The sequence below is a fragment of the Hippopotamus amphibius genome, chromosome 17 (assembly GCF_030028045.1).
Source record: "Hippopotamus amphibius kiboko isolate mHipAmp2 chromosome 17, mHipAmp2.hap2, whole genome shotgun sequence".
Classification (NCBI taxonomy): Eukaryota; Metazoa; Chordata; class Mammalia; order Artiodactyla; family Hippopotamidae; genus Hippopotamus; species Hippopotamus amphibius.
In genome coordinates, this window is record NC_080202.1 from 13,893,572 (window position 1) to 13,912,013 (window position 18,442).

General features: G+C 45.1%; 1 protein-coding gene across 4 annotated transcripts in view; it reads right to left on the reverse strand.

The window, feature by feature from the left end:
- Positions 1-4,258: 4,258 nt before the first annotated feature.
- VPS53 (VPS53 subunit of GARP complex) overlaps positions 4,259-18,442 on the reverse strand; it is a 131,745-nt gene continuing 117,561 nt past the window's right edge. For 2 of the 4 annotated variants that reach the window (XM_057715915.1, XM_057715917.1), the window contains 3 exons: positions 9,308-9,445; positions 7,697-7,801; positions 4,259-7,221 (listed from right to left, as the gene is read on the reverse strand). In XM_057715915.1, the coding sequence (XP_057571898.1) occupies positions 7,051-7,221; positions 7,697-7,801; positions 9,308-9,445 (414 nt within the window). In that variant the 3' untranslated portion in view covers positions 4,259-7,050. The other 2 variants (XM_057715914.1, XM_057715916.1) reach the window with 2 other exon arrangements.

Genomic DNA, 18,442 nt, shown 5'->3' on the forward strand with positions numbered 1-18,442 from the left:
CTAGGAAAGGAAGGTGGTGCCCTTTAGAGATGGGGGATTTCAGGAAGGGAGCCGGGTGAACCTGGAGATGCTGTGTCCCGGCTGATGACGGGAACTGCAGGTGGGCTGGGGTCAGCTGAGGGAGATGGACAAGGGCAAAAAATCTGAGACACCTCAGAAGGCAGAGCTGGTGTTTATGCCTGTGATGGGCAGAAAAGTTCTCTGAAGGAGTCTGGAGTGAAAACCACAGGCGTCCTAAGACCTTGGGGCTCGACCACGGTCAAGGTTCAGAAGACGAGTCAGTGATGGAGTCCAAGACGTGTGGGAGCCAGGAAAGCGGGGTGTCGAAGGAGTGAAGGGAGAGTTCCTAGGGGTGGGGAGGACTCACCAAATCAACGGAGAGAGTGCAAAGAGGATGGAAGTGCAGCAAGAAGATCATCCTTCCAGAGAAGTTTCTGGAAGGTAGTTGAGATGGATGCTGAATAAGAGGGAATGTATATAGCAGATGGAGGCAGCAGCTGTAGTCTCTTGTTGGAAATAGTTAACAAAGGCCGCAAGAGAAGGAGCACAGGGGCCTGGGAGGATGGTGGGATCAAGGAAAACGTGGCAGAACAGAAAAGGGTATTTGCCTATCTTTCTACAGAAAAGCTCTGAGAAACTTAGTTGGGGTGGGGAGGGGGAGAAAGGGAGGGGTGGGGACTCCAGGGAAGGCCAGCCAGGGAGGGTGGAGTGGCGAGTGGCAAGTGGGACACACAAGGGTGGCTTGGATTTTCCCAGCCCTCTTGCATAGTGGGGGGCGAGCCCATGACTGGAACGCCTGAGGCCTCAGTTTCCCAAATGTCAAACAAGGAAATCTAACCAAAGTTCTAAAAACAAACAAATCCACGGACCACCCAACACTGATGCTCCAATTCAGAGCTTCCCAACCAGCACAGCAAATGCCCAGGTGATCCCCTTAGCCCTGGAGCAGCCACATCCCCAGGCGCATCCATCTGGCCCCAGCAGCCTCTTCAGCTGCTCTGCCCGTGTGAGGCCAGGGGAGCACATGTTTCGAGTCCTGAAAAGGTTGGGAAGCACTGCAGACACAGACATGCGAGGCCTCAGGTGCAAGATACGGGGCTGGTGGGGGTTTTGAGAAAAGGATGGGCTTCCTTTCAGATGTTGCCCAAGCCCCCTTCTCCGAGTTTTGCTTGCACAGCTTTGTTCTTAGAACACAGCTGCCTCAAATGGTGTGGGGGGGAGGAGTGGGATCCCTGCTGTCTCATGTTCTCTTTCAAAAAGCGGCAAGGCTCAAGCCAGGAGGTGGCCTCCAGCGTGACTTGGACAGGATTTGGGTGACAGCTCAGGAGTGTTGAGCGGGTGGTGAACTTCAGATGACAAGGTGCTCTTTCCTGTACCAAGGTGACACCGCCAAACGCCCTCTCCCCTCGAGCAGCAGCTGCTGAGGGCAGCAGCTTCCAAACTGATTTCTGGGGAGAACCTGGAATTCTTGAGATGTTTTGCAGGGCAAAGGAGCTCCACAAAGCTCTGATCCTAACTTCCCTTTAAGAATGCATACTCTAAGCCTACTCTAAAAACCGAACATTCCAAACTGTAATAACATCCTCACATGTGTTATTGGTGCAAATATAAGATTTTACAGACCGTTGGTGTGTTAACCTGCGCTGCCAGGGCTGTTCCATCCGCGTAGACCTCAGGAGAAAGAGTCCCTGTCACACCTGGGTAACCCCAGAGTATCTGGGAATGGAAGGAGGGCTGTTTGAAACAAAACTGATACTGTTTGCAAATTCTTAGCTGGATTAAATCAAGATTTCTCTATTCTGTGCAACCAAAGCAAAACACAGAAATAAACCGGACACTGCGGTCAATGCATGTAAATTGCCGCCCATAACCTTGGCTTTGAAACGCTTTCTGTTTCACTGAAATAGTTTCAGTGTTTTCACTGAATTGCTTTGAAAGATATTTGAACTCACAAAATATATCCATAAAATGCTTTCATCTGTTTGTAGAGTGAGAGTCCCATGTAAAGTTGGGTCTCATAAACTTGAAAACCACTGGTGTAGCGCAAAGAGCATGGGTGACCCCAATCCTGGCTCCCACTCATGAGCCTTGTAACCTGGGGCACGTCATTTGCCCCCCAGGCCTCTAGGTCCACGTCCATAAAACCGCACCCACTTCACAGAGATTTTTATCCAACGAGGTCTCTTAACTATCCAGGAGGCAGGACATACTCAGTTCCCTCCCCACCCAATAGCACGGAATGGCCTGGATCTCTCAGCCCTCCTCACAATCGGATATTATTTGTGTGCCAGACGATAGCTGGGCTGCACCTAAGGCCCAGGGCTAAATCCACTGGGACCTTCAGGCCCGTCAGCGTTCTCCTCTGATGACCGCGCCAGCCAGCTGAGGGGCCGACCCTTGGGACCTGTTGAAAGCAGTGCCAAGGTTGCAGCAGGGCGTGGGTATGAGGTTGGGCGGGATGGGATGTCTCTGTGTGAACTCATGTTTTCTTCACACAACATTGGCTATTTCTGCATTTGTCTGCTAAAGCGCTTCAGTGGCGGCCCCAGGCAGCCCAACTGTGGGACTTTAGTCTGTGAAGAATTCTGTGGAATGCGGTCTCTTCAGCCGGCGGTGTGCCTCTCCTCTCCCTGAGAGGGGCCTTCCTTTTCCATCAGCACAAAGCAAACCAGCGGAAGAAGCTAGGGTTTCTCGCCACCGTTTCACCTGGTGCCCCGGAAAGTTGCAGCCCACTTGGTAAATACTTTTCTTGGCCCCAGGAGTAAAGGGAAGTTTTGTTGAGAAGCTGTTCTTCATTTCTCATGTGTTGAAAAATTACCCCAAACAGGAGGGAGCACCAGCAATTGTGCAAATTCCATTTGACTGTTGAGCAGAGGCTACCGGAGCTCTCAGGTTAAGTGATGAACATTCCCAGCGGACAAAGCATTTCCACTGCTCTTCCCCCCATCACCCTATCACCCAGCATTTTCTGTACCAATTTTCCCAAAGGGGACTGAAAGAGCCAGGTGGGTACTTTTCAGCTGATTACAGGGATCCCGCTGGCCTTGCGAAAGGTCTGAACATCTCTGAAAGGCAACTGTGAAGTAATCCAAATAGCTGGTGAACTTCTGGCTTCCAAGTTAGGACTGCCTGTCCCAAGATGATGTTGCTTAGAGTTTTTGGGGCACTGAAGGTTAAAAGAAAAAAAAAAGATTGCAGGCAAGAATTTTGTGCCTGCCAGGACTGGCCAGCTGAAATAAGTTCTGTGGACACTGGACACCATTTCTAAAGACGTGGTTTTTGGAAGGAAGCCTTTGGCACTCCTTCTGATTTGCATTCAGAGGAAACGTGCCACATTTTCCACAACAGGCAGTCCAGGCAACACCACCAGGGAGGAAGCTCTTTTCTCAGTGTCTGCAGGTTTATCCCTAAACGCTACAGAAATAGCAGTTGCCGCGGCAAGGGGAGCAGAGGATGGAGTGCCTTTTAAAACTCTCGAGTAAGTCGGATGTCACAGGCAGGACCTATAAAGGCAAAGGCTCCACGTTCTGGTGCTTGCTTCATATGCGGCCCACATCCAGCGAGCAGCAGGCCGTCGTCACCTGGCTGTCCTGTTCGAGTGAGCCCAGGGACAGAGCAAGCCCTGTGGCCACCCGGCATCAGGTCAAGTCAGCCACTTGGGCTTCAGGCCTGGCGAGTGATCACGAGGTCACATTTCACGTGGCTTCGTGGCTGACAGAGCCTGTGCGCACAGCCGGCTCTTATGTGACCTTCCCCGCCCTGTTAATTATAACCCCCATTCACAGATACTGAAAACTGCTTTTGTTTATGGACACATCCTTCACATCCCACTGCTTACCTGGTTATGCAGGTGAGAAGGAAGAGAACCCGGCATATTAATCATCTGGCAGTGCTCTTCTGGGTGGGTTATTCAGAAATATTTCTTTTCACATCAGATTGATTTCTGGCTACCCTATTAAAGTGGGGGAACTGGTGAAAATAAAGAATGGAAACTCGGGAATGATCTCAAAGCCAACCTAATGGAAGTGCTGCCACAGATTTTCCAGGGCTGAAGGGAACATCAGACTTCCCCAGAGAGTCACTGCAAAATGCCCACCCGGGTAATTCAGGAAACAAGATTGACTTACCATGCACAGGACAGAAGGCCTCTGGCAGTCACACAGAGAAGCAGGCTATGATTGGAACCATAAGGCGGAGAAGAGAGAGTCAAAGGGATAGAAATCTGGAGCACAAGCAGGAGTCCCAATCAGAAGAACACTTTTATACACATTTACAGAGGGTTTCCACCACGCTGGACACACCAGGACCTTGCTGGAGAACACCACATTCTGGTTTTGTGCCCTGCTTCCTGTGGCTGTCAGGGAAGGGGCACATTTTCACCAGGGAGAAGGGCAGATGCCGAGAGGTGAGCCCGGGCTTCCTAGGCTTGTTTACGTTTTTCTATAGTCTGTTCTCTTTTCTGTCAACAGTAAGGAAATACATCCTAGCAAATGACATCCAGTAATGCTTTAATTAACTGTAGTATTTTATGCGGCAATGTGCACCAAGAAATCACTTCCAGATGGAAAATGAACAATATTTACACAAAAAAGCAACCCCTTTATTTGCAGGAAATCGATATCTCCCAAAGATATAGAACCTTGAGGGTCGGGGGGGCTTATCTATTTTGATAAATGCTAGACTGGGACTGGACAATTTTCTTTACTGTGTAAAACCTAACACTACTCTCTCTGCACGCTGGCTTTTCATGTGTCCATGTTTCCAAGGCTATTGTTTAAATGGCCTAATGCAGTCCTAACGATTCTATTTTTAGCAATCTGACTTGGAGGAGAGGAGACGTGTGAAACAGTTGCTTCCACCCTCAAGCAAGCGGGTTATTTTGGAGATTTCTCTGCCTAGGGAGAGGAATTACATTTCCAGCTGTGAACTTCTGGCGTTTGTCCCTCGCGTTCTGTCAACAGGCGACTAGGGTTCCTTATCCAACGGCAATTCAGGATGGGCCGGTGTCACAGCCCCCGCACCCCCTACTCGCGCGCCCTGCCTGCCCGTCCCTGTCAGCTTGGTCCTTGGATGTCTGCTTTCAGTCCTATTCCACCTGCACCGAGGAGCCGCCCGAGGCATGAGCATGTCGGCGTCCTTTTCTGGGTGATGGGCAAAGCCCTCGGTACTGGTTCTTTGTTCTTCAAGAGAGGGAGGCGTGGCAACAGTTAGTTTCAATTCCAGAACTGAACTTGGAGGTCAAAACACCCTGTCTGTGGTGGTTCCTGTTTCCCTGGTACGATCCAAACAGAATTTTCTCCTGCCTGGACTCCTCTAATCAGCAATCAGGAAGTCTGTCCATCGTCAAAACAGCAGTGAGCTCTTTATCAATTATAAATTACCAATATTTATTTTACCCGCATAAGATGATTTCAAAGTGTGTGTGTGTGTGTGTGTTTAAAGGGTTTGAGAAAGTGGAGAGAAGGAACTGGTACAATATCTAATTTAACTAAATAGCAGAATTGTTAGCTACTGTTTTGACCAACGAGTGCTCCTTTATACATATATTATTTCAAAGTAACAGTAATAAATAAACTTTCTGTTTGGGGATTGGTCATCAAAACAAGAAGACTCCTAGTCAGTGCGGGGAAAGCAGGATTTCTGCCATGGTCCCTGCCACCAACACAAACTCAAAATTCAAGCTGCTGGCTATCAGCAGAGAAATCTTTACCATGTGGGCACCAGCTCAATTTTATAGTAATTACACTGGCTTAGAGTGAGAAAAAATACATACAGTTATGAAAATGTGCAATAGGAACCGCTCAATAAAGCAAATGTCTATTACAGTGGCTCTTCCCAAGGAGCAGGCATCATAATCACCTATGGAACTTTTAAACGGATATGCTGGGCCCCACTCCAGACTCACTGATTCATAATCTCCAGGCATCTGCACTTGTGGAGAAAAGAGCCCCAGGTGATTGCGATGCAGACCCCCAGCTGAGAAACATGCTCTGTCTGCACAGGACGCACACGTGCCCATCAACACGACACTTAACGCAACTCCTACTGACATCTGTTGGCTCCTTGCAGATTACTGACAGTGTAATAAATCAAGAAAGCCACTTCCCTGGCTGTGACCACCACCTGGGGGGAAAAGAGCAGCTTGACATCTCGGTGCCATTATGGAGACGTCCAGAAAATGACTCCTCGTGGAGGAACCGCAAAGAGAAGTGTGGCTCTGTAAACACCAAGAGTGACAAGAACCAGGTGTGGGAATCCACTGGTGTTTGCAGCTCCCAGGCCGATGACGGACGGCTGCAGTGGCTGTTTGGAGATGGGCCCGTCACTCCTCCTCTCAAGAGTGGGGAGAGAATGTTAACCTCAATTAGTGCGGGCTGGATAACCTTACCAGAGCAACCCAGTGGCCGTCTGAGCAGAGCGAAATCTATCGCCCGAGTTGCCCAGGTGCCACCCCCACCCCTGCCCTTCCTGCACTTTTCTTATTTAGTCATCTTTTCCTAATAGGGCTCAGCTAAAGGCCACACCTCTTTCGCCACCCCTGTAATCTGCCACTCCATAATTTGGGCCCTAGAGCTAAGCCCAGAGGACATTTCTTAGGGGTCTGGCTGCAGAGGGAACCTCAGACAGCCACAGGTGGAGGAAGGGATGAGTTCCAGGCATTCTCACCCACGGTACTGGGAAAGAAGCATGGAAAGGAACAGGGCCACATGCCAGAGGGTGTGACTGCAGGGGTGAGGCAACAGAGTCAGTGACAACTGGACCAGTCAGGGGCAGCCCGGGAACGGCAAGTGAAGCACAGGGAACCTGCACCCCCTGCTGCAGGAATCAGACCACCTCGACTGCCTTTTTATACTCCAGCCCTTACTCGGCTTCTCTGATTAGGACAAGAATTAAGACAGGGCATGTGAGAGACACATGAATGACCCAAATGTCCCAGGAAGTTTCAAGACTGATGATCTGAGAGTCGGGGGAGCATAGGAGAGGAGAGGGGCTTCTGGGATCTGGGTGTGGGGGGTCACTGGCCAGGGGAAAAGTGCCCCTTGGACGCTCCTACAGTCTCTTTTTAATTAGTTTCTCCAGTTTGCGGATGCGAGATGACTCCTGTTCTGGAGTTGGAGCCAGGAGGGACAGAGAGCTGGAGCCTTCGGGCCCTGAGGGCGGGGCTGGGAGCCTCTGGCGGAGGAGCTCCAGCATGCTGCTCTGCTCGCTCCTCTTCAGCCCCTGAGGTGGAGAGAGGAAGGAGGAGGAAGTCAGCTGTGGCCCCAAAGGGCCCGAGGGCAAGTGGAGTATCTGGTAGTCACTGGGCTGATGAACACCTTCTTCAGGGAACATACCGGCCCTGGGTAGTAGCTTGGGAGAGGAGCAGAAGAAGAGAAAAGGCAACAGAGGAGGAGAGGAGAGAAAGAAGGGGCTGAGAGGGCAGTGGACAGGCAGCAGGACGCAGGAGGGTAGCCTCCCCTCCGCTGCAGCCCTGCTGAGCCCAGCTCTCTGCTGGGCACGGAGGTGCCATCAGAACAGGGACGGTCACAGCCCTTGGTACTTCCTCCTCCTCAAAGGCTTCTTAGAACTGGGTGTGCAGCCTGGGCCAGGCACCGGCACATTGAGAAAGCTCCCCAGGGGCCCGTATCCCACCCCCCAGTTAACCACCCAGTGTGAGAAGAAGGTGCCCGGGAACGGAACAAGACGCTGAGCTAACCTTCATGTCCAGGATCTTCTGGAAGGTTTCTGTGTTACAGTCCGTCAGGAGTTTGATGTAGTTGTCCACGAACACCACCAACGGCTCGTGAGGGGCCATCACCACCTATCAAGGGAGAGAGACGGGCGCAGGCCCGAGGGGAACACTCACGGTCGCAGGCCGAGAATCGCCTTTCCTCACTTGCAGCCGATCACAGAACAGACTCTGTGCCATCTCCTCTGGGACAGCAGCAGCCCCAAACCCAGAAACGCCCTGACGGCCTGTTTCGTCTCAACGTTCAGTTAGAGCAATGCTTCCTAAATTTCCTAAGTCATACATGTCACCTGGATTGCGTCTTAAGTACAGATTCCTACGTCCCTCCTCTGAAGGTTCTAATTCAGAGGGCCTGGGGGGAGTCCCACGTGACTTGGTAAATATGGGGACCACGAGAAACAATGTGTCGGAGGGTCCCCTGTTTGAGACATTTTGTGGGTTGGTGGTACCTGCTCCTTCTGTCCTGACGTATCATTCAAGGGATGGCCTCAAAAGGCACTGAGTTAAGTGGATTTTCTCTTAAACGAAACCCCCAGAACAGCCTCACTCTTTCCAAACTTAAGATCTGGAACTTCATTCAACGGCATCCAACTCATACCAACAGCAGGAAAGCAATGGCATCGCAACCTCACATTCACTGCCGTTTGCTTTCCAGTGCGGTATCTGATGTCCTTCCTCCAGCAGACTGGTTTTGAATTTCTGAGAATACAACTCAGAAATTCTCTCCAAACCCTGCTCTCCCCCGCGGAGAGTAAACCAGCTGGGAAAGAAATGGATTAGGCTGCTTCCAGCTTCCTCAGGCCAAAGCCCAAGGTCTGTGCGGGCCCCTCACCTGGTCCCACCTATGTCAGGGCTCGTTGCTACTTTCCATTCCTCCATCATTTGAGTCATTCTGTTTGGAGACAGACCTGAAGGGCCTGCAGGCCCTGGCCTTCTAAGAGCATCCCCTGACAGTTCTGTTTGTTCTCCAGCTGTTTCTTCCTTCCTCAATGGGCCCCTTCTCCCCTCGACACATCCAGGTGGAAATGAGATGCAGGAGCTCAAGGCTTCAGACATTCCCAGCATCATCACCCCATGTATATTTTGTTACGTGGGGCTTTAGAAAACCCATTTGCTAACTAGAATCAGTTACACAACATCTGTTCGGAGTTCCTGTGAAGTGGCAGAATTTAGAGCGCCAAAGAGGCTTATGTGGACGGAGGTGGGTGAGGGGACTGATAGCTGGGCCAGAAATTCCTGCTGAGAAGCAGGGAGATTCCTGACCTAGATGCTGATTCACAGTGACAACGCCACCCAGCCTTCAATCTTGGCCAAACCTTATTACAAGAGAATCCCGTTACAAGGAAGAATTCATTTGTCAGATAGAATTACTGACCCCCCAGTAACGGTGCACTGACTTTCAACAATATCTGATGAGGTAAAAGTCTGGTCCTGCCAAGGAATGTGGACAATCTTTTGGGGCTGATGGGCATAGGTCCTAACCTGCGCTTTCAAGACTAGTAGTCAGTACTCCTTGGAATAAGCGATCAGATAACCAGGCCCTTTAAACCGAAACCCTAAGGAAGACACAAGCCCCACCTTGAGGATCATCTCCGCGCGGGTCATGCCTTTCACCACGATCTTCGTGTAACTGGCCGGGGCTTTCCTCACCACCTGAGAGCCTATGGAAGGCAGATCAAGGAGGACCATCTTCAGGGAGTGGGTGTCCAGCAGCAGCTGAGGGGAGAGAGCAGAATAGAACCAGCCACTTCACAGGGACACGACACCTAGTGTACTCACGCTGATAAATAACATTTTCCTGGTTTTAAATGTAATACATTCTCACTGAAGAAAATTAGGAAAATGAACAGATAGAAAAGGAAACACATGAGTTACAATTACTATGACCCAGGAAAAAATAAGAAGCCATAGTTCAATGTGGTATCATTCCCACCAGCCTGTGTGTGTGTATAAAAAACTAGAATTACACTGTATAAACAGTTTCACAACCTCGTTTTTCTACTTCATATATGAAGTTTTTTGAATTCTATTTTCCCATCTTGGCAGTCTTTAAAAAAAAATCATGATTTTTAATTGCTATACAGTATTCTATGGTGTGTGTGTGTATAACTTTAATGTTTTTAACCATTCCCCTAGACTTGTTTCTAGCCTTTTATTACTGCTGTGATGAACAGCTTTGTGGATATAATTCTAGGTCTATCAATGGCGTTTCCTTAGGAGACAGTCTTTGGCATGGAGCAAAGCATAAGAACATTTGTAAGGTTCTTCACACGTATCCTGAACTGCTTTCTGAATGGAATGTACCTATTTACATAGTGCAGACCACACCCTCACCAGCGCTGAAAACTGCCATAAAATTTTTGCTTATTCAACAGGCAAAAAATATCTCCGTACTGCTCTATTTTGGACTTCTCTGGATGCTAGTCAGGATGTAGGAGATTAAATCAAATTTAAACATCAATCAGTATCCTGGCAACAATCTGTCCTTTTCTTTTTCTTTCTTTTTTCTGTATATTTTTCTTTTGGTTCTCTTGGATGCCAATTATTTCGAAGGCTATCAACCTTCCTGACTGCCCACCAACTGCAGGCACAGAAATGGCATATACACACCGGCCTGTTCAGACAGTTCAGGAGAATGGAATGACATGTTCACCAACCAGACAAAGGTAGCAGCAGGGTGACAGTCCCGCTACTGCACCTCTGTGAATCTTAGGTTTAGGACAGGGCTTGCCATATCTGCCACTGCCTGCTCCTCTCAGAAAGCTTTTCATAAATTATATTAAGCAAGGGTGGAATGGGCTCTGTTAAGGCCCTGTGACACCCTGCATTCTCTCTTTCTGCGTGTACTTTGCTATGGACAGGAGAATTAACAACTAAAGATAAGACAAGCTCGTTAATGAGAAACACTATTAATTTAAAGGTCGAGGTGATTCTAATTTTGACAATGGTACAAACATTTGGAGAAGCCATCAAAGTTTTACTTGGGATAACTTAGAGGGGAATATTGCTCTCAAAAAATGGTGAGGTAATATGTAATACAATGGGATATCACTCAGCCATAAAAAAGAATGAAATAATGCCACTTGCAGCAACATGGATGGACCTACAGACTGTCATACTGAGTGAAGCAAGTCAGACAGAGAAAGACATATATCATATGATATTGCTCATATGTGGAATCTAAAAAAATAGTACAAATGAACTTATTTACAAAACAGAAATAGAGTCACAGATGTAGAAAACAAACTTATGGCTACCAAGGGGGAAAGCAGGGGGAGGGATAAATTGGGAGACTGGGACTAACATATACACACTACTATATATAAAATAGATAACCAATATATAGAGCACAGGGAACTCTACTCAATACTCTGTAATGACCTATATGGGAAAAGAATCTAAAAAAGAGTGGGTGTATGTATATGTATAACTGATTCACTTTGCTGTACAACAGAACCTAACACAACATTGTGAAATTAACTATACTCCAATAAAAATTAATTTTAAAAAATGGTGAGGTATGGACAAACTGATTCTGAAGTTTATATGGAGAGGCAAAAGACCCAGAATAGCTAACACAGTATTGAAGGAGAAGAGCAAAGTTGGAGGACTGACATTACCCAACTTCAAGACTTATAGTAAAGCTACAGCAATCAAGACAGTGTAGTACTGGTGAAAGAACAGACAAATAGATCAACTGAGCAGAAGAGAGAGCCCAGACATAAATCCACACAAATATAGTCAACTGATCATTCACAAAGTAGCAAAGGCAATTCAACGGAGCAAAGACAGTCTTTTCAACAAACGGTGCTGGAACAACTGGACATGCACATGCAAAAAATAAAAATAAAAATGAATCTAGACACAGACCTTACACCCCTCCCCAAAACTAACTCAAATGGATCGTAGACCTAAATGTAAAACACGAAACTATAAAACTCCTAGAAGATAACACAGGAGAAAACCTACATGACCTGGGGTATGGTGATGACTTTTTAGATAGAACACCAAAGACATGATCCATCAAAGAAATACTGATAAACCGGACTTCATTAAAAGGAAAAACTTTTGCTCTCCCAAAGATAATGTCAAGGGATGGGAAGACAAACCACAGACTGGGAGAAAATATTTGCAAAAGATAACATCTTATAAAGGACTGTTATCAGGACTTCCCTGGTGGTGCAGCAGTTAAGAATCTGCCTGCCAATGCAGGGGACACAGGTTCAATCCCTGGTACAGGAAGATCCCACATGCCGTGGAGCAACTAAACCCATGTGCCACAACTACTGAACCTGTGCTCTAGAGCCTGCAAACCACAACTACTGAGCCCGTGTGCTCCAACTACTGAAGCCCAAACGCCTAGAGCCTGTGCTCCGCAACAAGAGAAGCCACTGAAATGAGAAGCCTGTGCACCACAACGAAGAGTAGCCCTCACTCGCCACAACTAGAGAAAGCCTGTGAGCGGCAATGAAGACCCAATGCAACCAAAAGTAAATAAGTAAATAATAAATAAATCTTTTAAAAAAAAAAGGACTGTTATCTAAAATATACAAAGATTTTAAAGAAAAACTCAACAATAAGAAAACAAACAACCCAACTGAAAAATGGGCCCAAGATCTTAATAGATACCTCACCAAAGAAGATATATAGATGACAAATAAACATTTGAAAAGATGCTCCATATCACATGTCATCAGGGAAATGCAAATTAAAATAGCAATGAGACACTACTATACATCTATCAGCATGACCAAAATCTGGAACCCTGACAACATCAAATGCTGGTGAGGATGCAGAGCAACAGGAACTCTCATTCACTGCTGGTAGAAATGCAAAATGGTACAGCCACTTTGGAAGACAGTTTGGTGGTTTCTTATAAAACGAAATATACGCTAACCATACAATCCAGCAATCATGCTACTAGGTATTTACCCAGAGTTGAAAACTTAATGTTCACACAAAAATCTGTACATGAATGTTTTTAACAGCTTGATTCATAATTTGCCAAAACTTGGAAGCAAACAAGATGTCCTTCAGTAGCTGAAAGGATGAACTGTGGCACATCCAGACTATGAAATATTACTTAGCACTAAAAAGAAATGAGCTATTAAGACATGAAGGAAACTTAAATGCACATGACTAAGTGAAAAGGCCAATCTGAAAAGGCTACATGTTATATGATTCCAACTCCACGTCTGAAAAGGCTACATATTATATGCTTCCAACTCCACCACATTCTGGAAAAGGCAAAACTATGGAGAAAGTAAAAAGGTCACTGGTTGCCAGGGGTTGGGTGTGGTGGGTGGGATGAACTGGTGGAGCACAGAGGATTTTTAGGGCAGTGAAACTACTCTGTATGATACCATGATGGTGTCATTATACATTTGTCCAAAGCCACAGACTGTATAACACCACGCGTGTAAACTCTAACACTATAATGTAAACTATAGACTTTGAATGATAATGATGTATCACTGCAGGTTCACTGGTTGTAACAAATGTACCTCCCTGGTGGGAGATGGTGATAATGGGGGAGGCTAAGCTTCTGGGAACTCTCTATAGGTACTAATGTTGCTATTCAAAGGCCTACACTCTGTAGGTCATTCAATGGCAGACCAGGAAAGTGCTAGGGCATTTTGGATGTTTCTAGGTTTCCAGAGATGAACATTCTTATTCTCCTAGTGCCTGTTTTTTCGAGAAGGTCATGGGCTCACAGAGAAAGGTACGCAAGTATGCAGAGGACTGGTGAGTATAGACTGCCAGAGGTCCCCCCCCACAAAGCTCTTGGCATCAGAGCAGTTCTGAGGGCCCCACTGTAAATGATCATTGCTCAGCCTCAGAGGGAACCCAGCACGGGCCTCTAAAAAAACAAGTATGCTCAATTCCATGCAGATTAAAAACCTAGATATAAAAAAGAAAAACTCTAAGAAGAAAATAGAGATTATTTTTGTAGGGAAGAGAAGAATGTGAGATAGAGGAAAGATGGAAAAATCTACTTTAAAGTAACGTAAAGTCTATATCAAAAGACACATAAACAAGGTAAAAAAAAAAAACCCCACAAACCAGGAGAAGATGTCTGCAACACCGCTAAAGGGATAATACTTAGAACACAGAATGATTCCTGAAAATCAATAAGAAAAAGACCAGCAACCCCAGTAGCAACAACAGCAGTGGGGCAAAGATCTGAACAGGCAACCCACAAAACACAAACTCTCAAGTGCTCACAAGGCATGAGAAATGATACTTAATCTTATTAGTAACCCAGTAAATGCAAATCAAAACCACAATTGTGTACCATTTTGTATTCATCAGAAAGGCAAAAGTAAAAAGGCTGAAAACACCAAGTGTTGCCAAGTATATGGTGCAATGAAACAGACTTAAAATGAGAATATAAATTGGTAGTCACTTTGGGGGAAACTCGGTACTATTTCCTTACTGGAAGATGTGCATAGCCTGTAATACAGCACTCACATCCTTTAGAGAAATTCCTGCCTGTGTAAAAGAAAACAAAACAAAACAAAAAACGCTTCCCTGCATCCACTGTTGGTAAAAGCACAGACTGGAAACAACCTAATGCCCATCAATGGTAGAATGGATAAACAAATGGTGGCATATTCAGGCAATGGACTATGATATCGAAGTTAAAATGAATGAACTCAAACAACCTATATCAACATAGATAAATCTCAGAAAACATTATGTTGGGCAAAAAAAAGCAAGTGGGGAAATTATATGTATAGTACCATTTGCATAAAGTTTAAAAACAAAATTATACATCTTTTGTGAATAGATACACATGTAACATATCAAAACACATATGGGAATGATAAAAATCAAAATCGGAGTAGAGATTACCTCTGGGCAGGGAGGCAGGCAAATGGCAGGGTAGGGTCCATGAGGGACTTCAGCCATAATTGTAATGATTTACTTTATATAAAAAAAAGATCTAAAGCAAATGTGGAAACATGTTAAGATTCCCACTAAGCTGAGTGGGAAGCTGATATTCTTGACATTATTTTCTATACTTTTATTAACTGGAACTATGTCTTCTTCTTCTTCTTTTTTCACACTATGCTATTTAAGGCCTAGTGAGGATTCAGCTTTACCTTCCCTAGAGCAAAATCTCAGAGCCTCGTCAAAATCAAAGCCATGTCTTGGCATTATTTGCTAGCAGGGAAGAAAAAAACCCAATGATTATTTGAAAACATATGGGGATACGTCCTGTTTTTTCCGTACTTTCTGCTTCCCAGAGATATATTATACGCATAAATAATTGTACAGTCTTAAGTGACAGGAAGAGTTTTGAATGAGCCAGACATAACTCTCTAGTGTCTCCCATATTTTGAGAGAGAGGACATTTTCAATTTCCAGCCAGGCACAATAGAATTCTGTCCTCACCAGACAGCTGTACAGATGGAAACCTTTGTCTCAGGTTTTACCGGAAGTAATGCAGTCAGCAAAGGTGGGAGCTAGTCCAACAGGCTTAGCAGCTGTCCGTGGGAAATGCAGGCGAAAGGCCCCATTTATCAGGATAATCTGCTGGTGTTCATCTTTGAAAACAGCTAAAAGCTTGTCCCCTTAGGCACGAGGCACTGGCCAAGAGGTGGCCATCCACCAAACTTGTTGGGGCCTCAGAGATAAATTTTGGGGTGGTGTGGCTCATGTTGATGGGCTCCTGGGGTGCAACGCTGGCCAGCATGCTATGCCTGGGAAGGCGTATCACCCAGCAATGGAAAGCGGAGGGGTTTACTTCTTAAAGAGCCCCCTACAACTCTTGGGGGGACAGCATGACTATCACAGTGATGGAAACCTTGAGCAGGCAAGATAAAGGTCCACTCCTAGAAGGTAAAGAACCATATATGTTTCAGTGAGGTGACACAGAAGAGACAGTTCAAGATATGAGGAATGGATGCACCAAGGTGAGGACATGCCTTGTTCCTTTCCTCTTTCTTTTCTTTTTTATAATATTTACTTATTTATTTAATTGGCTGTGTTGGGTCTTTTCTGCTGTGCACGGGCTTTCTTTTTAGTTGCGGTGAGTGGGGGCTACTCTTCGTTGTGGTGCGCAGGCTCCTCATTGCTGTGAATTCTCTTGTTGCGGAGCACGGGCTCTAGGCACGTGGGCTTCAGTAGTTGCAGCACATGGGCTCAATAGTTGTGGCGCATGGGCTTAGTTGCTCTGCGGCATGTAGAATCTTCCTGGAGCAGGGACTGAACCAGTGTCCCCTGCATTGGCAGGTGGATTCTTAACCACTGTGCCACCTAGGAAGCCCTCTTTTCTTTTTTTTTAATTTAGGTGTAACTTTCATACAATAAAGTACACAAAGACCAAGTACATAGCTTGATAAACTATTACAAATGTATGCACCCTATTGCCTAATTAAAGATATGGGACACTTCTCCACTCACAGGAGAATGGATAAAGAGATGTGGCATTTATATTTATATACATATAAAATGTTATGGAAAAACTCGAACTTTTTGGCCAACCCAAGACACAAAGACACACAGACACACACAGATACACACATACACAGGAATACTACTCATGCATAAAAAGAATGAAGTAATACCTCTTGCAGCAACATGGATGGACCTAGAGATTATCATACTAAGTGAAGTAAGTCAGAGAAAGACACATACCATATGATATCACTTACATTTGGAATCTAAATAAAATGATACAAATGAACTTATTTACAAAATAGAAACAGACTCACAGACACTGAAAGCAAGCTTATGGTTATCAAAGGGGAAAGGGCAGGGGGATAAATTAGGAATTTGGGATTAGCAGATACTACTATATACAAAATAGATAAACAAGGTCCTACTGTATAACACAGGGAACTATGTTCAATATCTTGTAACAACCTATAATGGAAAAGAATATGAAAATATACATATATATAACTGAATCACTCTGCTATACACCAGAAACTAACGCAACATTGTAAATTGACTATACCTCAATCAAAAAAAAAAAAAAAGATACAGGACATTTCTTGCGTCCCAGAAGGCTCCCTCAGGTTCTCTTCCAGTCAATGCTCTCTCTTCCTTCCCAAGGAGGATGACCACTCTTCAGCCCTCTGTCACTCAGGATTGGTCTACTGCTCACTGACCTGCTATGAACATTCTTGTACATGTCTTTGGTGGCCATACACCCTCACTTCTCTGGGGTGGCATCTACATAGAAATGCTGGATCAAGGGGTAGATATATGTTTAGCTTTAGTAGAGACTGCCAATAATTTTCCAACCTGTGCTGATTTCCATTCCTACCAGCAATGCATGAAAGTTCTAGTTGCTTCACATCCTCACCAACACTTGGTATTGTGGTTTTTTTTAATTTTAGCCATTCTGATATCATTGTGATTTTAATTTACATTTGCCTGGATGATTAATATGCTCTTTGGCTTTTTGGTGAGCCTCTTCCTGAAGTGCCTATTCAAATCTTTTGCCATTTTTCTACTGGTTGATCATCTTTTTCCTAATGGATTTGTTGAGGTTTTTTTAAAGTAATGTTTTCAACTTTACTGAGGAATAATTGACAACTATACTGTAATTGTATATATTTAAAGTATACACTGTGATTATTTGATGTACATATATAGTACAATGATTACCAAGATCAAGTTAATTAACTCTCCTTTTGTATGTGTGGTAACAATGTTTAAGATCTACTCTCAGAAAATTTCAAGTATATCACACCATGTTATTAATTATCAGCATGCTGTACATTAGGTCCTTAGAACTTATATATCTTAGAACTGAAAGTGTGTACCCTCTGACCTACATCTCCCCATTTCCCCCTTCCCCCAGCTCCTGGCAAATACCATTCTATTCTCTGCTTCTACGAATTTTTTTTTTAAGATCCCATATATAAGTGATATGTTAGAGATTTTTTAAAGTATATATTTACAATTTGAGTACTTTCTTAGTTACATATATTCCAAATATCATCTGCTACTCTGGCTTGTCTTTTGAGAGAAAGAAGTCCTTAATTTTAAGTACTCAATCTCTTTTACGATTAGTACTTCTAATGTTTTGTTAAGGAATCTTTGCCTAACCCAAGGTCATAAAACATTCTTATTATCTTCCAGAAATTTTGTTGTCTTATCTTTCACTTCCAGAGATATAACCCACCTGGAATGGATTTTTTAAAAAATTGAGGGCTTCCGTGGTGGCGCAGTGGTTAAGAATCTGCCTGCCAATGCAGGGGACATGGGTTCGAGCCCTGCGCCGGGAAGATCCCACATGCCGCAGAGCAACTAAGCCTGTGTGCCACAACTACTGAAGTAGTCTGCACACCTAGAACCTGTACTCGGCAACAAGAGAAGCCACCGAAATGAGAACCCTGCATACTACAATTAAGAGTAGCCCCTGCTCGCTGAATCTAGAGAAAGCCTGTGTGCAGCAGTGAAGATGCAATGCAGTCAAAATAAATAAATAAATAATAAATCTTTAAACAAAATTGAGATATAATTCATATACCATAAAATTCACCTTTTAAAAGTACCATTCAAGGGCTTCCTAGGTGGCGCAGTGGTTAAGAATCCACCTGCCAATGCAGGGGACACGGGTTCGAGCCCTGGTCTGGGAAGATCCCACATGTCGTGGAGCAGCTAAGCCCTTCTGTTTCTTCCATTCTAATCTGTGTACCTTTTATTTCTTTAAAAATTTATTTTGTGTTTTGCCTTATTGTTCTAGCTAGGACT